This window comes from Canis lupus, chromosome 9, assembly GCF_011100685.1.
Source record: "Canis lupus familiaris isolate Mischka breed German Shepherd chromosome 9, alternate assembly UU_Cfam_GSD_1.0, whole genome shotgun sequence".
Classification (NCBI taxonomy): domain Eukaryota; kingdom Metazoa; phylum Chordata; class Mammalia; order Carnivora; family Canidae; genus Canis; species Canis lupus.
Genome location: NC_049230.1, coordinates 18,859,805 through 18,880,331, shown reverse-complemented (window position 1 = coordinate 18,880,331; position 20,527 = coordinate 18,859,805). Strand labels below are relative to the sequence as shown.

General features: G+C 37.6%; 1 protein-coding gene across 7 annotated transcripts in view; it reads right to left on the bottom strand.

Annotated features, from left to right (window-relative positions):
• Positions 1-20,527, bottom strand: part of GPATCH8 (G-patch domain containing 8) — a 117,118-nt gene that overhangs the window by 40,029 nt on the left and 56,562 nt on the right. For 4 of the 7 annotated variants that reach the window (XM_038547097.1, XM_038547098.1, XM_038547100.1 and 1 more), the window contains 2 exons: positions 9,122-9,189; positions 8,320-8,406 (listed from right to left, as the gene is read on the bottom strand). In XM_038547097.1, coding sequence (XP_038403025.1) covers positions 8,320-8,406; positions 9,122-9,189 — 155 coding nt within the window. Of the gene's footprint in view, positions 1-8,319; positions 8,407-9,121; positions 9,190-11,247; positions 11,293-20,527 lie in introns of all 7 variants that reach the window. The other 3 variants (XM_038547102.1, XM_038547101.1, XM_038547103.1) reach the window with 1 other exon arrangement.

The following is a 20,527-nucleotide window of genomic DNA, read 5'->3' as shown; positions in this document are numbered from 1 at the left end:
GAGAGTGGGAGGCAACAGTTTTCTTTTTTTGTTAGTGGTTCTCTTTTCCCACAAATGTGTGAGCATGTTTACTGGTGATAGGAAAAGAGCGAATAATAAGAGAGGCTGCCAAGGTTACACCTTTACAGAGATATAAAGTCCTTTCATAAGATAGAGATCTAGGATCTAGAATTCATAGGTAGGAATTATGCTTTGACAACTGGTAAAGCAGGAGAAATACTTAAGGACAGGAATATGTGGGTCCAATGTGGATATTATAGGCAGATGATGCACTCTCACCTGATGGTCTAAATTTTCTTTGTTAAATTTTCTATTAGGGGTAAGGGAAGGTGGAAGAAGGACAAGGGGTGGCTAAGGGAAGATGAGGGCCTGAGAACAAATGCTTAAGAAAGAAAGCTGAGGGGATCCCTGGGTGGCTCAGCGGTTTAGCGCCTGCCTTTGGCCCAGGGCGTGATCCTGGAGTCCTGGGATCGAGTCCCATGTCGGGCTTCTTATATAGAGCCTGCTTCTCCCTGTCTCTCATGAATTAAAAAAAAAAAAAAAAAAGAATGAGGGGACTAAGCAGGAAATTACATATGAAAGGATTATCTGGCAGTTCTGGAAGCCCAGTGAATCAGAACCAGTCTCATACTGCACTATAGTAAAGATGTAGAAATGCAAGTATTTGTACTGAATGGGGAGATAGGCTTTTGGTAAGTAGTAAGTAGCTATGACACAAGGATTAGGAAGAAAAAAGATGGGATCAAAGTGTTGAGGGAAGTAAAAAAATCTGTGGTGCTTGAGAAGTGCAAATTAAGGACAGTCTAAGTTACTAACATCAAGGTTCCAAGGTCATGTGAAGGTGAAGAATAAATATAGTGAAATAAATTAATAACAAGCAGGAAGGGGAAAGGTTTCATAAATAATACAGTTCAGAGTTGACAAGATTTCTATGAATTCAATCAATAAAATGGGGATAAGTAATTCTTGTTCTACCTAATGCAAAGAGTTCAAATGAGAAAAAATTTTAGTACAAAGAGCCTCAAAACATAATGCATTATCTTAAGAGGCTGTGAATTACTCAGCTATTTCATTTATTATTTACTTTGACTTGAAAACAACATATTCTTTACAATATTTCTATTTCTGACAGTAAACCAAACAAATCTGGCTCTTCTCTTTATTTCAAAGAATTTTATTCAACACATACTTATTGAGTATTTATGTGCTAGGCATCATGCTGGTACAGTATACTGGCAATAAATATGTGCAGTCTCTCCCCTCAAGGCCATTTTTGCCCGTACAGTAATCAGACTATATAAACAAGTGAACAAACAAAACTTTATAATTAGAAATAATTAAAGACAGTGTTGCAAGAGAATAAGGCAGAGTGGAGGATTTATTTAAACTGAGTGATGGGGATCCCTGAGTGGCTTAGCGGTTTGGCACCTGCCTTCAGCCCAGGGCATGATCCTGAAGTTCCGGGATCGAGTCCCACGTTGGGCTCCTTGCATGGAGCCTGCTTCTCCCTTTCCTTGTGTCCCTGCCTCTCTCTGTCTCTCATGAATAAATGAATAAAATGTTTAAAAAAATAAACTGAGTGATGAGGGAAGGTTTCTAAGCTGAGTCCTAAAGGATAGAAAAGAACCCTGTGAAAGATGAGGAAACATAGTGTCATAACCATTCAGGGCCTAAGGACAGTGTTTAGACAGAAAAATAGGGCCCAGGTCTGAATATGAAGAACTCCAACATCTAAAGTTCATGGCGAAAACAAGGGACCAACAAAGGAATCTATACAGAAGCAGCAAGGGAGATGGGAAGGAGGAATCTAGGAGAGTATGAAATCTTCAAAAGCAAGAGAAAAGAAAATGTTTTAAATAGAACAGAATGGTCAATTGTATTCAATGCTGCCAGGAAACAGAATATGGGATAAGAATTTTAAAATATCTACTGGATTTAGCAAGTAGAGGTATTTTGTGGCCTTAAATAAAGTGGTTCCATGAAAAGTGCTAAACCCAGCCTAAATGGGTTGAACAGTGCATAAAGAAAAGGGCAGGGAGGGCAGCCCAGGTGGCTCAGCAGTTTGGCGCCTGCCTTCGGCCCAGGGTGTGATCCTGGAGACCTGGGATCGAGTCCCACATCGGGCTCCCTGCGTGGAACCTGCTTCTCCCTCTGCCTGTGTCTGTGCCTCTCTCTATCTCTGTGTCTCTCTCATGAATAAATTAAAAAAAAAAAAAAAAAAGAAAAGAAAAGAAAGAAAAGAAAAGGGCAGGGAGAAGAGAATAGGAAAGGAAAAAAGGAAGAGGAGGAAGATTTCACCATTTTACACTTCTGGATAAAAATAAAACACACAGGGGGCCTAACTCAGGCTCCTAGGATGAAGCCCCATGTCAGGCTTCCTGCTCAGCAGGGAGTCTGCTTGTCCCTCTCCTTCTGCCCCTCCCCCTCCCCCATGCTCTCTTACTCTCTCTCAAATAAATAAATAAAATCTTAAAAACCGCACACAAATGGGATCCCTGGGTGGCTCAGCAGTTTAGCGCCTGCCTTCAGCTCAGGGTGTGATCCTGGAGTCCTGGGATCGAGTTCACATCAGGCTCCCTGTGAGGAGCCTGCTTCTCCCTCTGCCTGTATCTCTGCCTCTCTTTCTCTCTGTGTCTCTCATGAATAAATAAATAACATATTTAAAACACACACACACAAAAGTACAAAATTTAATATGTAGTTGAGCTCAAGGCAGGGCAATCCGTAGATGCTTGAAGATGACGCTATTAAGTTCTCCTTGTGAAAAGTTCAGAGATATAAATAGTTGTCTCCATGGGGTACCTGGTTGGCTCAGCCATAGAGCATGCAACTCTTGATCTCAGGGTTGTAAATCTGAGCCCCACACTGGGTGCAGAGATTACTTAAAAAATAAATAAAAATTAAAAAAAAAAAAAAAAAGAGTTGCCTCTATCCTTGAAACAGGAACTAGAAAAAATTACACTGTATCATTGCCTGCTGTCCATGAAAGCAACATGAAACTCACCATGTATCAGGGTATAAATGGAAAGGGTCATGTATAAGAGGTTGAATTTCAGACCAGTCATTGGTGGAATTGAAGGATTTACAATTTCTACTCACAGCAGGAACCCTTAATTTAGGTATTAACATTTTGAAACCAGTCTACCAGTTAAAGACCCTAGATTTTAGCAAAGGCACATACGAAAGAAACTACCTCATAAGAACTCCCTCCAGCTGAGTGAAGTAAGTCAGTCGGAGAAGGACAAACATTATATGTTCTCATTCATTTGGGGAATATAAATAATAGTGAAAGGGAATATAAGGGAAGGGAGAAGAAATGTGTGGGAAATATCAGAAAGGGAGACAGAACGTAAAGACTCCTAACTCTGGGAAATGAACTAGGGGTGGTAGAAGGGGAGGAGGGCGGGGGGTGGGAGTGAACGGGTGACGGGCACTGGGGGTTATTCTGTATGTTGGTAAATTGAACACCAATAAAAAATAAATTAAAAAAAAAAAAAAAGAACTCCCTCCAAATAAAATCCAGGATACAAGAAACTTCCACAGAAGATGATGAGATGACAAAACTGCAAGCCACCCAGGGAGACAAACCACTGTGAAAAAGGAGAACCAATAAACTAGAAACACACTTATCAAGTACTACAGGTAATTGAAGGTTTGAAAGAAATTATGAAATTAAAACATTAATATGTTTAAAAAGAAAAAAGGGCACAAATAGTGCCACAAAGACAAAAGACAGGCATTATTAAAAAACAAAAAAACAAATTGGAAATAGAATAAAAGATATTTCAAGGATTTTTTTTTTTTAAGATTTTATTTCTTTATTCAGGAGAGACGTAGAGAGAAAGAGAGGCAGAGACACAGGCAGAGGGAGAAGCAGGCTCCACGCAGGGAGCCTGATGTGGGATTTGATCCCTGAACTCCAGGACCACACCCCAGGCGGAGCAGGTGCTAAACCGCTGAGCCACCCAGGGATCCCCTATTTCAAGGATTAAAAAAAGCATTGCTAGTAAAGCTGTTCTTAAGAAATCAGACATGTGGGGCACCTGGGTAGCTCAGTCAGTTAAGTGTCCAACTCTTGGGTTTCTGGCTCAGGTGATGATCTCAAGGGTTGTGGGATAGAGCCCCATACCCTCCATGCTTAGTCTGCTTCAAGAGTATTTCTCTTGAAGAGGTGGACGTTTTTAAACGTAAGTCAGATACAGCTAGAAGAAAGAATCCTCTGAACTACTGTATAAACTATGTTTTTTCCTTTTAAACAGATTATTAAGGATGTGATTATCATATCATATTGTATGGTATGTATGGTCAAATATATGATGGTCTGTCTTCTAATTCCTAGGTGCTTCATAAATTTTTTTGCTATTACGCATGGTGATACATTTGTAATGTCCATTTTCTTTTTGTTGATATATAGATACATAAATTTAAATTTATGATTTTGAAACTAGCATCCAGCTAAACTCTTACTAATTTATATAATTTATATGTAAATTCTTTCAGATATCTATGTATGTGATCATACCTACAACCAAAAACAGTTTTGTCTCTTCCTTTCATCTCATATCTTTGTTTCTGCTTATCTACCTTACTGTGCTGCTTAGGACCTCAAGCACAATATTTAACAGAAACAATGAGAGCAGGCATCTTTGTTATCTCCCCATCCTAAAAGAGAGTTTTCAACTTTTATTTACTCACTGAGTGGCTGACTCAGGGATTGAAACCAGGAACTAAGATCATGACCTGACCTGAAGGCAGACAGACACTTACCCAACTGAATCACCAGGTGCCCCGAGTTTTCAACTTTTAAATATTAAAATCGGGATCCCTGGGTGGCTCAGCAGTTTGGCACCTGCCTCTGACCCAGGGCGTGATTCTGGAGACCCAGGATCGAGTCCCACATCGGGCTCCCTGCATGGAGCCTGCTTCTCCCTTTGCGTATGTCTCTCATGAATAAATTAATTAATTAAAAATATTTTTAAAAAATTAAAATCAACATCTTGTATATGGTTTTTTGTTTTTGTTTTTGTTTTAAATTTTATTTATTTATGATAGCCCATAGAGAGAGAGAGAGAGAGAGAGGCAGAGACACAGGCAGAGGGAGAAGCAGGCTCCATGCACCGGGAGCCCGACGTGGGACTCGATCCCAGGACTCCAGGATCACGCCCTGGGCCAAAGGCAGGCGCCAAACCGCTGCGCCACCCAGGGATCCCCTGTATATGGTTTTTGTAGGCATTCTACATGATTAAGGAGGGGACGCCTGCGTGGCTTAAGCACCTGCCTTTGGCCCAGGGCTTGATCCTGGAGTCCTAGTCCTGGGATTGAGTCCCACATCAAGCTCCTTGCATGGAGCCTGCTTCTCTACCTATGACTCTGCCTCTCTCTCTCTCTCTCTCATAGATAAATAAATAATAATCTTTAAAAAAAATTACTATATGGTTAGAGAGGGTTCTTTAAGAATATGAATAAGACTTTTCATCATGCATGCATGTAGAACTTTATATAATGCTTTTTTTGCATTTATTGAGATGGTCATATAGCTTTTTTCCCTTTAATATCCTAATATGATTGACTATATACATTTGTAACATTAAATCAATCTTGCATTCTTTGCATAACTTGGTCATGATATACCCTGAAATGGTTCTGGTATTTGCTAGTGTTTTAGGATTTGCATCTGTGTTATAAATCAGTGTCATGTAAGTATCCTTGTCAGGATTTAGCATCAAGGTGGTATTAATTTCTCATGAAATGAGCTGGGAGTTTTTCTTTTCAATTATCTGGAAGATTAGAAATTGCTGGTTAAGACTGAAGTTATTTCTTGTATGAATTTTGCTAGAATTCACTAGTGAAGTTATTTGGGTTTTATGGAAAGACTTCGTACTATGCATTCAATTTATATAATACATACAAAACTACTGAAGTTTTCTATTTCATTTTTAGTATATTTTAGCAAGTTTTATTTCTTAGGAATTTGTCCATTTAAGCCTAATTTTTGGGACACCTGGGTGGCTCAGTGGTTGAGCATCTGCCTTCGGCTCAGGGCATAATCCCAGGGTCCCAGGATCAAGTTCCACATAGGGCTCTCTGTGGGGAGCCTGCCTTTCCCTCTGCCTCTGTCTCTCTCTGTGTCTCTCATGAATAAATAATATCTTAAAAATAAATAATAAACTTAATTTCTGCATTCCATGGCATGAAGTTATTCACAGTATTTTTATCTTTTAGTGCTGCCTACTGCATCTGCAATGGTGTCTTCTCATTACTGATACTGGTTTTCTAAGTTCTTTTCTTTCTTAATATCACCACAACAAGTACCTCAAACAGCTAACTTTGGCTTTGTTTTTTGTTTCATTTCTGTTACCTTTTTGTTTTTTATTATTTCTTTACTTTTACATTCTTTGGATTTACTTTGTTATTCTTTTTTAAAAATTATTTTATTTATTTAGTCATGAGAGACAGAGAGGCAGAGACAGAGGGAGAATCAGGTTCCCCACAGGGAGCCTGATGTGGGACTGATCCCAGGACCCAAGGATCACGCCCCAAGCCGAAGGCAGACGCTCAACCACTGAGCCACCCAGGCACCCCTACACTTTGCTATTCTTTTCCTAACTTCCTAAGAGAAATGTTTACTTCATTTTCTACTTTAACACAGCATTTAAGGATATATATTCACTATTACCTAAGACACTGCTTTATGTTATCCTATAATTTTGGATATGTAGTATGTATATCTTTCAGACAAAACATTTTCCAATTATTGAGATTTTTTTCTTTCACTGATTGAAAACTAAAGGCATTTTCTCATACTGGAGTTTTTCTATCATCTTTATTTAAAAAATTGATTGCTTTGTGGTTTAACTAGACTTCTTCAAAATCTGTTGATACTTTATGATGCCAGGCTATGGTAGAAAATATTATTTAAATAAATGTTCCATATATTTTTAAGATTTCTGATTTTCAAAGTGATCAGACTCACAGTTCTATATAACAAGTAGGTGAAATCTGTTAACTGAGACCTTTCAAATGTCTTTGCTGAATTTTTTCTACCTTTTTTTTTTTTTAAAGATTTTATTTATTTATTCATAGAGACCCAGAGAGAAAGAGAGAGGCAGTGACACAGGCAGAGGGAGAAGCAGGCCCCTTGCAGGGAGCCCGACGCGGGACTCGATCCCGGGTCTCCAGGATCACACCCCGGGCTGCAGGCGGCGCCAAACCGCTGCGCCACCGGGGCTGCCCTTTTTCTACTTTTAAATCAATTATTTAAAGAGATATATTAAAATCCCCCACTATTTGGTAGATGTAATATTTCTCCTTATAATTCTGTCAGTTTTTATATTAGTTATTTTTTTATGATAGAACAGATTCTTAAAAATAAATCCCTTTTCCCTCTTCCCCCTTTAAGGTTCATGACCAAAATCGGTTTCTGTATGATAATCTTAACTAGTCAAATTTATATTTTATAGTAGAGACTGAGCATATTACATCTTGAAAGGCATGTTCCTTGGTCAGTCTATTTGAAAGCTAATTTACGATATGGTCTAAATTGCAGTTTTCTGTAATTAATCCCTTTAAAAGGAAAATACTGATGTTCTCAAAAAAAAAATTTTTTTTTAAGATTTTATTTATTTATTCACGAGAGACACGGAGAGAGAGAGAGAGAGAGGCAGAGACACAGGCAGAAGAAGAAGCAGATTCCATGCAGGGAGTCCAACATGGGACTCGATCCCGGGTCTCTAGGATCATGCCCTGGGCCGAAGGTGGCGCTAAACCGCTGAGCCACCCAGGCTGCCCTCTTTTTTTTTTTTTTTTAAGAGCAAGAGTGAGCAAGCACGGGATGAAAGGGAGAGGAAGACTAAGAATCTTAAGCAGGCCCCATGCCCAATATGGAACCCAACTTGGGGCTCAATCTCATGACCTGACCTGAAGTCAAGAGTCAGATGCTTTACCAACTGACCCACCCAGGTGGCCTCTCTATTTGTTATTCTTAAAACCATCCATCCACTGGAAAACAAAAAGTTTGCCAATAGGTCCAAGTTCTCAAAGGACTCTTAAATAATTTTTACTGCTACTACTCCCTATTGTGTACCTGGCACTCTGTTTTCAAATGTCAATATAATCACCATTCCAACAGACTGATGAAGTGGGTATTAGCCCTATAGTTTTTACAATGGCAGTATAGGAAAGTAACAAAAACCTGAGGCCTACTACTAATCATCACCAAACGTCAAACAAATGCTGTTATCAACAGAGATCCTTTTCACCAAAAGGAGTATCTCTTGAACTGTGAGCACCCAATATGTAAGAATGGCTTCATTTAAGTACCTTGTACTTCTGTCTCAATTCTTCTGTGTCTTCCTTTTCTACTTCTAGGACACGGCGCCGTTCGGTAGCATCTTCAGCATAATCAAGCTTAACAAAAATAGATATAATTAGTTTTAATTCCTAAAGTACCCCCAATTAGCATTAAAAAATCATCTACACAACTACAGTATTGCATGAAAATAAAAACTTCCTATTTTACTCAGCTACCTCTTTATTGTCACCCCACAGAGAAAAATGTGTGCAAAATAGTTAATTAATCCTTTCATGCTGGTAGTTCCCAATGAGCACATTTTTTGATGATAACAGACTTAACTTTAAGGTTCGATGCCAAAGAATTAGGAGTAAACGGAGAAAATTTTTTAGTCAATGAAAAGAAAGTATCACAGATGACAGCTATACACAGGAGCAAAGCTTCTACAATGGCAAATATTTCCAGAGTTGAAAAACACTGCCTAATGAGCACCAGGAACTGGGTTTTAAGTCTGGTCTTGCTCTGTGGCATAATCCTGGGCAAAGCATTCAACTTCCTTATGCCCCTGTTAAAACAGGGGCATTAAAAACAAACAAACAAAAAACCAGGGGCATTATTTCTGCCATCTACCTACCTCAAAGCCAGCACTAAATGAGACTGTAAAATAAATTTTTAAATTTTCAAAGAAAAATATTACAACTACATTCTATCTAGTAAATGTATTCTTGTATTAGCATCTGAATTTGGAATTAATATCAATTTTAAATACACCATTTAAAAAATAAATAAATACACCATTAAAACAAAAATTAGCTAACAAGATGAACTTACCTCCATTTCCATGCGACCCATGCCCATGACATCATATTTGACGACAATTGGAATGGGATCTGTTCTCCCTGTAACAGGAACACATAATCAAGGTAAGAGGCAAAGCTAAGCCAACAGTTCACTTTATACATTGGGTTTGGGTGGTTAGAGATCTTGCCTTGGAGTGCAGAGACCAGAAAGCTACAGTGAACCAAACACAAGCCATTCTCACAGCTTACAACCAAACCTACCTCTCCCAGTTTAATCCCAACTAACCAGTTAACCTTGGTTGACATTCCAGTTGGGGAAAATTCCAGATTACTATGGCAAAATTAAATACATAAGTAATGCAAAGCACTTCTAAGCAATGGCACCAGGAGATTTAAAAATCAAAAGCTTTAGAAACTGCTTTTTAAGAAGATCCCCAAATAACTTTCATCAAGAATCACTTCACTCTTACTGTCCACGGACATCCTCCCACACACACTTTTAAATCTAGTAATAAATATCTCAACTGACATGCTTACATTAAAAAAAAAAAGCATGGTTTCAAATATAATTCAGGAAAACTCTGTAATTGCAATTCAGCATATTTAATTTGTTTTCAAAAGATGCTTTATAATTAACTGAGGCTAAGACAAAATTTAAATAAAAAGCAAAAGTTAGCTGCCCTTAGGGACAAAAATTGTTTTACTTTTAAACTGGTGCTCTGAGGTCCTATTTTCCAGAATGGATTTAACACCGGCTGTGGCAATCAGTAAGCTGTGAAAAGGACTAGTTGCGAAGAAAATTGACTTTAAACTAATCAATCTATGCTGGAGATTTTTAAAAATGTATATTTAATCCACTCATAACCAGCCAAACAAAGCAAAATGGGGCAGACAAGCACTTTACTACCACAGCTGTTTTACATCACAACTTGCGCTGTTTATTGTGATGTAAGCCCACTGAAAAGAGGACTTACTTACCTTATCCGTTGTACACCTTTAGTGAAAAAACACAATGTTTACTTCCCTCATCATTTCACTCAGGCTGGTGTAAACAATTGTTTTTTGTTTTTTTGTGTTTTTGTTGTTGTTGTTATACACACATATGTATTATACCTTTGGGCTAAAAGTTGAGTTTTGTCCGGCTAAATCTGAGGTACTACCAAAACCAATTAAAAATAAATAAATGCCATATTCATAACTAGGCTTGGTCCTGGGGAAAAAAGAAACTGTTTTCAAAGTGATTGGCAACCACTTATATCCAGTTGCTCCATATATGTGTTTAATTTTTGTCTTTAAAACATAATGAAAAACTAATTCAGAAGTTTACTTATCACCAATATCCCATTATAGTTTTCAAACAATAAATAAGGAGATATTTAGGAGTAATTATCACAATGAAAGTTTAATATAGATCCTTTCATGCCAGAAAAAAAAAAAAAAAGGAAAAAGTTCTAAAATACAGCCTTCTTTTGGAAACTATCAAAGACTGCCAGTTAAAATGAAAATACATTACTACCTTATGCCCAATGGTATAATAAATAAGCAGTGACTGCAATCTTTAGCAAAAGGACCAAATTAAAGACAGGTTATAAAAATGACTTCCTAGGTGCAATATCACTTTCATAACGTCTCAATCAGGGATTTACTGGTAAAATACACAAATGCTCCAATGAAACAATTGAAAAGAAATGTCAAAGGAATTTACTTTTTTGGTTTTGGTTTCTTTTTGGTCTGTCAGAATTTGTTTTGCAAGAATCAAGAAAATTTTGGTATAAATTCATTACCTCTGTAAACCCCTGTTTATAAACTCTGCATTAGTACTTTTGCCTTCTAAGGCAGTCAAAGTTTTAATTTATTTATAAATTGCAGTAGCAAGTGCTAGTGCCCATTACATTGTGGGAAAATCAAGTTTTTGACAGTATTAGAATTTAATGTTTTAACTGATTTTTTTTTTTTTTGGCAGTTCTAACACAAACAGATACATCCCTTCTTAACAGTACCCTTTAATGAACAAGGATCAGACAAGTTGCATAAGGAAAGGAAAGGAAAATGAAAAAGACCAAGCAGAAGGATGAAGGCTACAACAGAGAAAGTAAGCCTAACATATTGGTGCACTGATGACAAAAGGAGTAATTCAGTCTGAAAATAAAAAATTACCACTGCTAAGTTTACCATCACCACAACAAGTCCAGGATCATAATGCTGTAAAAAAGAAACACCATTTGTTAGGCAGAAACCATCAGGGTAGGAAACAGGCCTTCTAGCAGGCAGATGGGAAGGGGTAAAGTAACCATTGGTTTGTCCCTCCCCCAATTTCAGCTGAAGAAGAGGAAGGACACTTTGTGCTAAAGCAGTTGTTTTCATATTGGTTGGCCCAGCCTGTGAGATTTTTGCCTGCGTGTTGCTACTTGAGAACAAGTACAACCTCCTCTTTAACAATTCAGGGAGTGGGGCGAGGTGTTAAAGCGAGAGCACTAGCTCTAGCTTCCAATCTCTTATTTAACTACTATTCATTCTGGTAAATCAGTATTCAGGCCCCAAGTTGGGACTTCTCCTTAAAAAAATAAAATCAAAGACAGTCAGATCAACTGGACAGTGATCAAGTCATTTCCTTAATTAAAAGAATTCTAAGAGGATTTGTGGTTTGGGAAGGGAGTCATCAAGACCTTGTTAAAAAATATATAAGTAAAAGGTCTGGAAAATAAACCTTTACACATTAAGTGCTTAGAAAACTAATGTATATTTGAGTTCTGTTATGAATGAATAAAACTCTTGAAGTAGCTTTCCTTAGAAATTTGTTTCCTTCTAATGAAGTCTTCCCAGGCTTGCCAACATCTTTCTTTCTGCATACAACAAAGCCAAGCTTTGAAAGAGACCAGGAACTCCAGAGAAAATGGCATCGAAATGGCTGTCACATTTATAATTAGTCTACTCAGAGGTAACTCATCACAGAAAATAAACAGTCTGGCTTTGAAAATAATCTGAAGGTACTATAACAACACTGTTTGGTGACAGAGCTACACTTATCGTTGAGCACTGAGTACTGGACAGAACTGCTGAATCATGTTGTACACCGAAACTAATATAATACTGTCTGTTAATCATATTTCAATTGCCTGGCTGGCTTAGTTGGTAGAGCATGCAACTCCTCAACTCAGTGTCATGAGTTCAAGCTCCATCCTGGGCAGAGAGCTTACCTGTAAAATAAATATACACGACAACAACAAAAACACCTCAAAACAAAACCAAAAAAATCTGAAGATGACATTATTGTCTGAGCCAAGCAGTAATTTCTTTCCATTATTAAATAGGCTCCAGACCAAGGAAAAATCCTAGTGGGAAAAAACAAAGAATATATAATACAGGAAGGGACTGCAGCTTAAAAATAAAAGAAACCTCTTAATTTATTCATTTGTAATCGATAAATCTATCATAAAGTACACTACATGGAACACCTGAATAACAACTTATAGCAATGACTTTTCAAAAGGTAGGTAGCAAACAAATACTTACTAATATGATATTCTCTAGAAAACTTCTTTTTAAAAAAATAAACTCTACTAGAGGTACCTGGCTAGCTCAGTCAGTAAAGCACGTGACTCCTGATCTCGAGGTTGTAATTCAAGTCCCATGTTAGGAATATATATGTCACTTAAAAATAAAATCTTTAAAAAATAAAGATTAAAAACATTATATAAAGGAGTGCTTAGGTGGCTCAGTAGGCTAAGTGCTCAACTCTTGATCTCAGCTCAGTTCTTGTTTTTTTCCAAAGATTTATTTTATTTTATTTTATTTATTCATGTATGTATGTATGTATGTATGTAGGTAGGTAGGTAGGTATGTATGTATGTAGGTATGTATGTATTTGAGAGAGAGAACATGAATAGGGGGAGAGGCAGAGGCAGAGGGAGAGGGAGAAGCAGGCTCCCCGGCAAGAAAGGAGCCCAATTCAAGGCTGGATCCCAGGACCCAAGGATTATGACCTGAGCCAAAGGCAGGTGCTTAACTGACTTAGCTAGCCACCCAGACACCCCTCAGCTCAGGTCTTGATCTCAGGGTTGTGAGTTCATGTTGGACTCCATGCTGGATGTGGAGCCTACTTAAAAAAATTAAAAATTTAAAAAATTAAATTAAAATTTAATGAATTTATTTTTTTTTAATTTAAAAATACATAAAATTGAATTTAAAATGAAATAACAAAAATAAATTTTTTTTAATTTTTAAAAATTAATTAATTAATTAATTTATTTATGATAGTCACAGAGAGAGAGAGAGGCAGAGACACAGGCAGAGGGAGAAGCAGGCTCCATGCACCGGAAGCCCGACGTGGGATTCGATCCCGGATCTCCAGGATCGCGCCCTGGGCAGGCGCCAAACCGCTGCGCCACCCAGGGATCCCACAAAAATAAACTGAACTAAATCCTAGTTCCCTACTTCGTTTCCTTTAAAGAGAACATGTTATTGTTTATTTCATTCCAAAGGAAGCAACTTCAACCAGAACGCTAAAAACTTTCCTAAGAAGAAACTGTCCTCCTCAGCCAAAGATCAATAAATACTATGACTGTAATCAGGCCAACTAGAGAAGGGGAGGAAAAAACAACAACATACCAGATCTAGAATACGCCAATACTATTCATGTGATGAAAAAAATTTGATATTCATATTTTCTAAATCAAAATTTCAAATATACATACAAATACTGAATTATGTAGTATACTTGAAACTAATATTTTGTATGATAATTATACTTCAGCAAAAAAGTGTTTAAAGATTTTATTTATTTATTTAAAGATTTTATTCATGAATAAAATGAGAGACACAGAGAGAGAGAGGCAAAGACACAAGCAGAGGGAGAAGCAAGCTCCATGCAGGGAGCCCGACGTGGGACTTGATCATGGGTCTCCAGGATCACACCATGGGCTGAAGGCGGCGCTAAACCGCTGAGCCACTCGGGCTGCCCTTAAAAGATTTTATTTGAGGGGGAGAGAGAGAGAGAGAGAGAGAGAGAGAGAGAAGATGAGCCATTGGTGGCAGCAGGCAGAGGGAGAAGCAGGCTCCCCACTGAGCAGCGAGCCTGATGTGGGGCAACCCTAGGACCCTGGGATCATGATTGAAATGAAGGCAGATACTTAACCGATTGAGCCATCCAAGTGCCCTTCAAAAATGCTTTTTAAAGAGAAGAAAAAAACGTTTCATTAACCAAACTGAATTGTACTTTGTATATTTTATTTTTTTTTTATTTTTATTTTTTAAAGATTTTATTTATTTATTCATAGAGAAGGGGGGGGTGGAGACACAGGCAGAGGGAGAAGCAGGCTCCATGCACGGACTTTGTATATTTTAAAAGGTAGTTTTACTTCTATAATGACAAAAGTATTAAATGTGCATGTATGCATCTCTTGCTAAAATGTGAGGCTATTACGACTTACCATAACTGAAGAGAAAATAAGGCCAAACACAAAAATTCGCTGACTACAACCACCTTGTTTCTGAAAACAATCCCTCATAAATCAGTTTTGATTTGAAAATAATTAAATATATACTAGTCTACAAAATTGGCCCCAAAAATTGCACTAAAGAGAAATACTTTTTAAAGAAATGCTATTTTTAGAGACAAACTCCAGGGGATAGAACAATTGAGAGGAAAATATTATAGAACAACCATAATTTGGTAAACAGCCACACTTCAAAATCAGAACATGTTTAAGATTTTCTGAGAGAAACAAATTAGAAATGAAGAAGCTTTCAAAGTGATTAGAACACTGGTTAGACAGCCAATAGATGCAAGAACACCTTAATTTCTCTCTGCAGCCTTTCCCCTTCCTAAGATTGATTCAACAACAAACACCTGTTACAAATCAAGCTGCTACTACTCTGTTGGAAGGCATTGGGCATATGGCAGTGATCAACACAAAGTCTTAAATCCCATTAATTACCAATAATTAGGCAAAATAATCTTACCAACTTAAACTCCTGTTATGAGTGGGTAAAACACAACATTTATAGAGCCAGTGCATATACCTGAAAACGCTTAAAAATATCTGATGCTGTCTTAAGATGTCTAAAATAGTTTTAAAAGACTGATCCTCATAAGCAGAAATAAATATAAAAGCCATCAAAGTCACAATATCCACTCGCAAAAGGCCATTAAACTGATTAAGCCCTGGGGCGCCTGGGTGGCTCAGTGGTTGAGCATCTACCTTTGGCTCAGGTCATGATCCCAGGGTCCTGGGATGAGTACCACATCGGACTCCCTGCAGGGAGATGCTTCTCCCTCTGCCTGTGTCTCTCATGAATAAATAAAATCTTAAAAATAAAATAAAATAAAATAAAATAAAATAAAATAAAATAAAATAAAATAAAATAAATAAAATAATAAATAAAATAAAATAAAATAAAATAAATAAAATAAAATAAAATAAACTGATTAAGACCAAGAGCCTGACTTGACATCTTTAAATATATTTATTTCTTACTAAATTTAAGCAACTCAAATAGATGTTATGAAATATTCTGATTTGCAAAATAGAACTTTTGGTAAGCTATATCTGTGCATTTAAATATAATTTCAGGGATCCCTGGGTGGCTCAGCGGTTCAGCTCCTGTCTTTGGCCCAGGGTGCGATCCTGGTACCCCAGGATCAAGTCCCATGTCGGGCTTCTGGCATGGAGCCGGTCTCTCCCTCTGCCTGTGTCTTTGCCTCTCTCTCTCTCTCTATGTCTATCAGAAATAAAATAAAATAAAATAAAATAAATAATAAAATAAAATAAATAAAATAAAATAAAATAAAATAAAATAAAAAGATAGATAGATAAATAAAATTTCATTTATTAAAACAGTGATTACACACAACTCGTAGAAACACAGTAAAAATGGTACATCTATTTCCAAGCCAAAGCTTTTTTGCAAATTTCTCCTGAAAATAAGTTTTCGGTACCATAAAAACAATGATTACTTTCACTTAAATATTTTTTCTTAGTAACTATAATAAATGCTACCTCTCTATAACACTAACTGGAAACATCAACATTAACTATTCCCTACAGAGTTTCTAAGGTATTTTGTTCTTTTTTTAAAGATTTTATTCACTTATTTGAGAGAAAGAGAGAAAGCATGAGCAGGAGGGAGGGGCAGAAGGAGAGAAGCAGGCTCCCCACTGAGCAGGAAGCTCTCCTCCTTCTGGGATCATGACCTGAGCTGAAGGCAGGTGCTTAACAGACTGAGCCACCCAGGCCCTCCCAGAGTTTCTAAGGTTTAGGAAAAAAAAAAAAAAGAGAGACTTCCACTTCCTACTCAACAGAATTCAGATTCTCCAGTATAAAACTAACTATATTGCTGCCATAGCCAGTTTAGTGGTCTATACAACAACCAGATTAGTTTGATTTTCAAATACAGATGTTTCCTAAGAGCAAAGAAATTTAACTGTGACCTGAAGGAATCCTCATCCTTCCATCTTTCCAGGGTATCAGAGTTGGCTTTCCAAGATAAAATAGTTCAATTTTAATCACATAAGGCTAATACTATTAAACAAGGACAGAGAAGAGGCAAAAAGACTTCACTAATAAACATGTTATGGAATCAGAATGTTAAACCTGAACAGGATACCTCATCATGGATGACAGGAGATAATCAAGCCTTTCTTTTTTTATTATTATTATTTTTTTAAATTTATGGTATATATATATATAGAGAGAGAGAGAGAGAGAGGCAGAGACACAGGAGGAGGGAGAAGCAGGCTCCATGCCGAGATTCCGACGTGGACTCGATCCCAGGACTCCAGGATCGCGCAATGGGCCAAAGGCAGGCGCTAAACTACTGAGCCACCCAGGGATCCCCTAATCAAGCCTTTAGAAGAGATTCAGAAAGGGCATTCAGGAGGTGCTTTTAATTGAAAAAAAGAAATCCTAAAGAAAATCATACTTTTAACCCAATAAGATTGTTTTAGCTAAAATTTTATCAGTTTACTGAAGGCTGTCTCATACTAACCATTGTGGGAAGAACAATTTATTTTTTATTATTTATTTATTTATTATCATCATTATTTTTTAATTTAGGATAGTCACACACACACACACACACACACACACACACACACACACACACAGAGAGAGAGAGAGGCAGAGACACAGGCAGAGGGAGAAGCAGGCTCCATGCACCAGGAGCCCGACGTGGGACTCGATCCCGGGTCTCCAGGATCGCACCCTGGGCCAAAGGCAGGCGCCAAACCGCTGCACCACCCAGGGATCCCTATTACTTATTTATTTTTAATATTTTATTTATTTATTCATAAGAGAGAGAGAGAGAGAGAGAGAGAGGCGCACAGTGACACAGGCAGAAGGAGAAGCATGCTCCATGCAGGGAGCCCGACATGGGACTCGATCCCGGGTCTCCAGGATCACACCCTAGGCCAAACTGCTGAGCCACCCAGGCTGCCCTCAATTTATTTTTTAAATGGGAAAGCCAATTTAATAAATACAATTTCGGGGGTACCTGGGTGGCTCAGTCAGCTGAACACTGGGCTTTTGATTTTGGCTCAGGTTGTGAGATCAAGCTCCATGTCAGACATAAGCCTGCCTGGGATTCTCTCTCTCCCTCTGCCTCTCCCCTCACCCTGCTTATGCAGACACACACGTTCTCATTTTCTCTCTCTCTCTCTCTCTCTAAAAACCAAACCAAACATACATACATACAATTTCATGTTAAAATAACCACCAAAAAAATGGGGCTCAAGAAGTGAGGGAAAAATATTAGGTCCCTAAGTTTAAAAAATAATGTTGGGTAACACTTCTATGCCCTGAGTTTTACTTATGCTTGTATCCGGAGTAATTGACACAATATTTGGGATAGAGTGGTGTTCAATTAAAAAGCATTTGTTGGGATGCCTGGGTGGCTCAGCGGTTGGGTTGAGTGTCTGCCTTTGGCTCAGGCTGTGATCCCCGGGGTTGCAGGATCAAGTCCCATGTCAGGCTCCCTGCATGGAGCCTGCTTCTCCCTCTGTCTGTGTCTCTGCCTCTCTCTATGTCTCTCGTGAATAAATAAATACTATTTTGGGCAGCCTGGGTGGCTCAGTGGTTTAGCGCCACCTTTGGCCTGGGGCCTGACCCTGGAGACCTGGGATCGAGTCCCATGTTGAGCTCCCTGCATGGAGCCTGCTTTTTGGGTTATTGAAGGATCCTGGAATAGTAAAAAATTCTCAGTGTAATTACAGAAAACTTAACCAATAGGAAGAGAATACAACTCTAAAAAGGTGTTGGATTGTTACAATACCATAGAACTGGCTACTATTAACCCTCCCAAATATTATCTACTTAGATATTTTCTACTCTTTAAACTTTCTAAGAATTGAAGTGAGCCAGGTTGCCTCTCTGGCTCAATCCGAATATCATGCATCTCTTGATCTCAGGGTTGTGAATTCAAGCCCCATGTTGGGTGTAGAGATTACTTAAACTTTAAAAAAAATATTGAAGTGAGCCTTAAGTCTAACTCCTTAAACATGTGATGCCTGCTTCTTAATTGCTAATAAGTGGCAGTAAATAAAACAAATTGAACAAGCCTCTAATGAACAGTAATGCAAAATTCAGATATTCCTTTATGATAGCTTGTATATTTTTTTGAGATATGAAGGCCTGTATAACATAGCCCTGTGTTCTACTTGATGAAATAATTATTTGATTACAAGACAGTTTAATTATCAGAATTTCATGGTACTAAGCAGAAAGTACTATGATAACTAAATAAATAGACCTGAACAAGTTCTAGACCTACTAAGAATATATTTGTTCGTTTGAGTCAACAAATGCTTTTTATTTATTTTAAAATTTTTAAAAAATATATATTTAAAGATTTTATTTATTTATTCATGAGAGACACAGGGGAACAGAGAGGCAGAGACATAGGCAGAGGGAGAAGCAGGCTTCTTGGACTGGGACTTGATTTAAACTGTTCCTCTTGGGATCCCTGGGTGGCTCAGCGGTTTGGTGCCTGCCTTTGGCCCAGGGCGCAATCCTGGAGACCTGGGATGGAGTCCTGCATTGGGCTCCCGGCATGGAGCCTGCTTCTCCCTCTGCGTGTGTCTCTGCTTCTCTCTCTCTCTAGGTCTATCATAAATAAATAAATAAAATCTTTAAAAATAAAAAAATAAACTGTTCCTCTTTACTTTCCACATTAACCCTTCCCCCGATTTATTTTCTTTCTATATTTTTCTAGGTAGTTTCTTAAAAAGCTGGGCAAAAAATCTCAGTTCTCCAGTAAGAGATCATTTCTAACTACTTTGTCACCTTTGACAACCAGAGCCTGAGTCTCAGCAGCCTCCCCTGCAAAATGGAGATATTATCCTCACTTTCAGGATGGGTATACAGATCAAGATATAACAAGTAGAAGATGCCTTGGAAACCATAAATCACCATGTAGGATGCTGAACTCCAAACCAGTTATCTCCTTAAGGCCTCAGAAAAAAATTTTAGATGAAAAAACTTTAAAAAGAAAGAAAATTTAAAAAAATCTATTTGTTTTCCCTTCATTTCCAAATTTGGCATTTTTTTGAAATGAAATGAATGCTACTCTAAAATAGAAGCTATGACAAATTATGTTTTACATGCAATTTGGTGATAATGAAACAAAAGGTTTCTCCCAATAGGTGGGAGAAAATTATACAGGATCAATAACCAAAGAATCATCCAAAAATGTTTCCCATATATCATTCCATTAACAAAATGAGATTGAGTTTGAAAAGCAATGTTACATAACTATTAAACCCAACGCAAAAGAATGAACTTAAGCATAATTTTAGCAAAATCTTCTCCAAATTAAACATAGAGTTCAAATCATCTAAGAAAATATATTTAGCTTAAGCAAAACTAAATAAATTGGGCAGCCCTGGTGGCGCAGTGGTTTGGCACCGCCTGCAGCCCGGGGTGTGATCCTGGAGACCTGGGATCGAGTCCCACGTCAGGTTCCCTGCGTGGAGCCTGCTTCTCCCTCTGCCTGTGTGTCTCTGCCTCTCTCTCTCTCTGTCTCTATGAATAAATAAAATCTTTAAAAAAAAAAAAAAAGCTAAATAAATTTAACATTGTCAAAATGCTTACTATTTTACTATTATTGCCACCTGGAAGACAACAGCAGCTATGTATGTGTACTAAAGAACAAGGTACTAATCCATAGTGTGTCAAATTTGTAACAGATGAAGTCCACATGGAATATAAGAAAAAATTCAGAATGCACAGTAGATTGAGATTACTCAAAATCCCCCTAATTTCCTTTGGAGTTTCTGCTATGAATCCAAAGATACTAGGTCATACCTTAAAATTTTTTTTTCCTTGCAGTTCTAAAATCTATGATTCCATACAGCTTTGAAAGCAATTCTGTCTCCTCTTAATTCCTATTTATCAAATACTGAGTTCACTAGTGAATTTTTATATTTTCAACTATTTCTACCCGA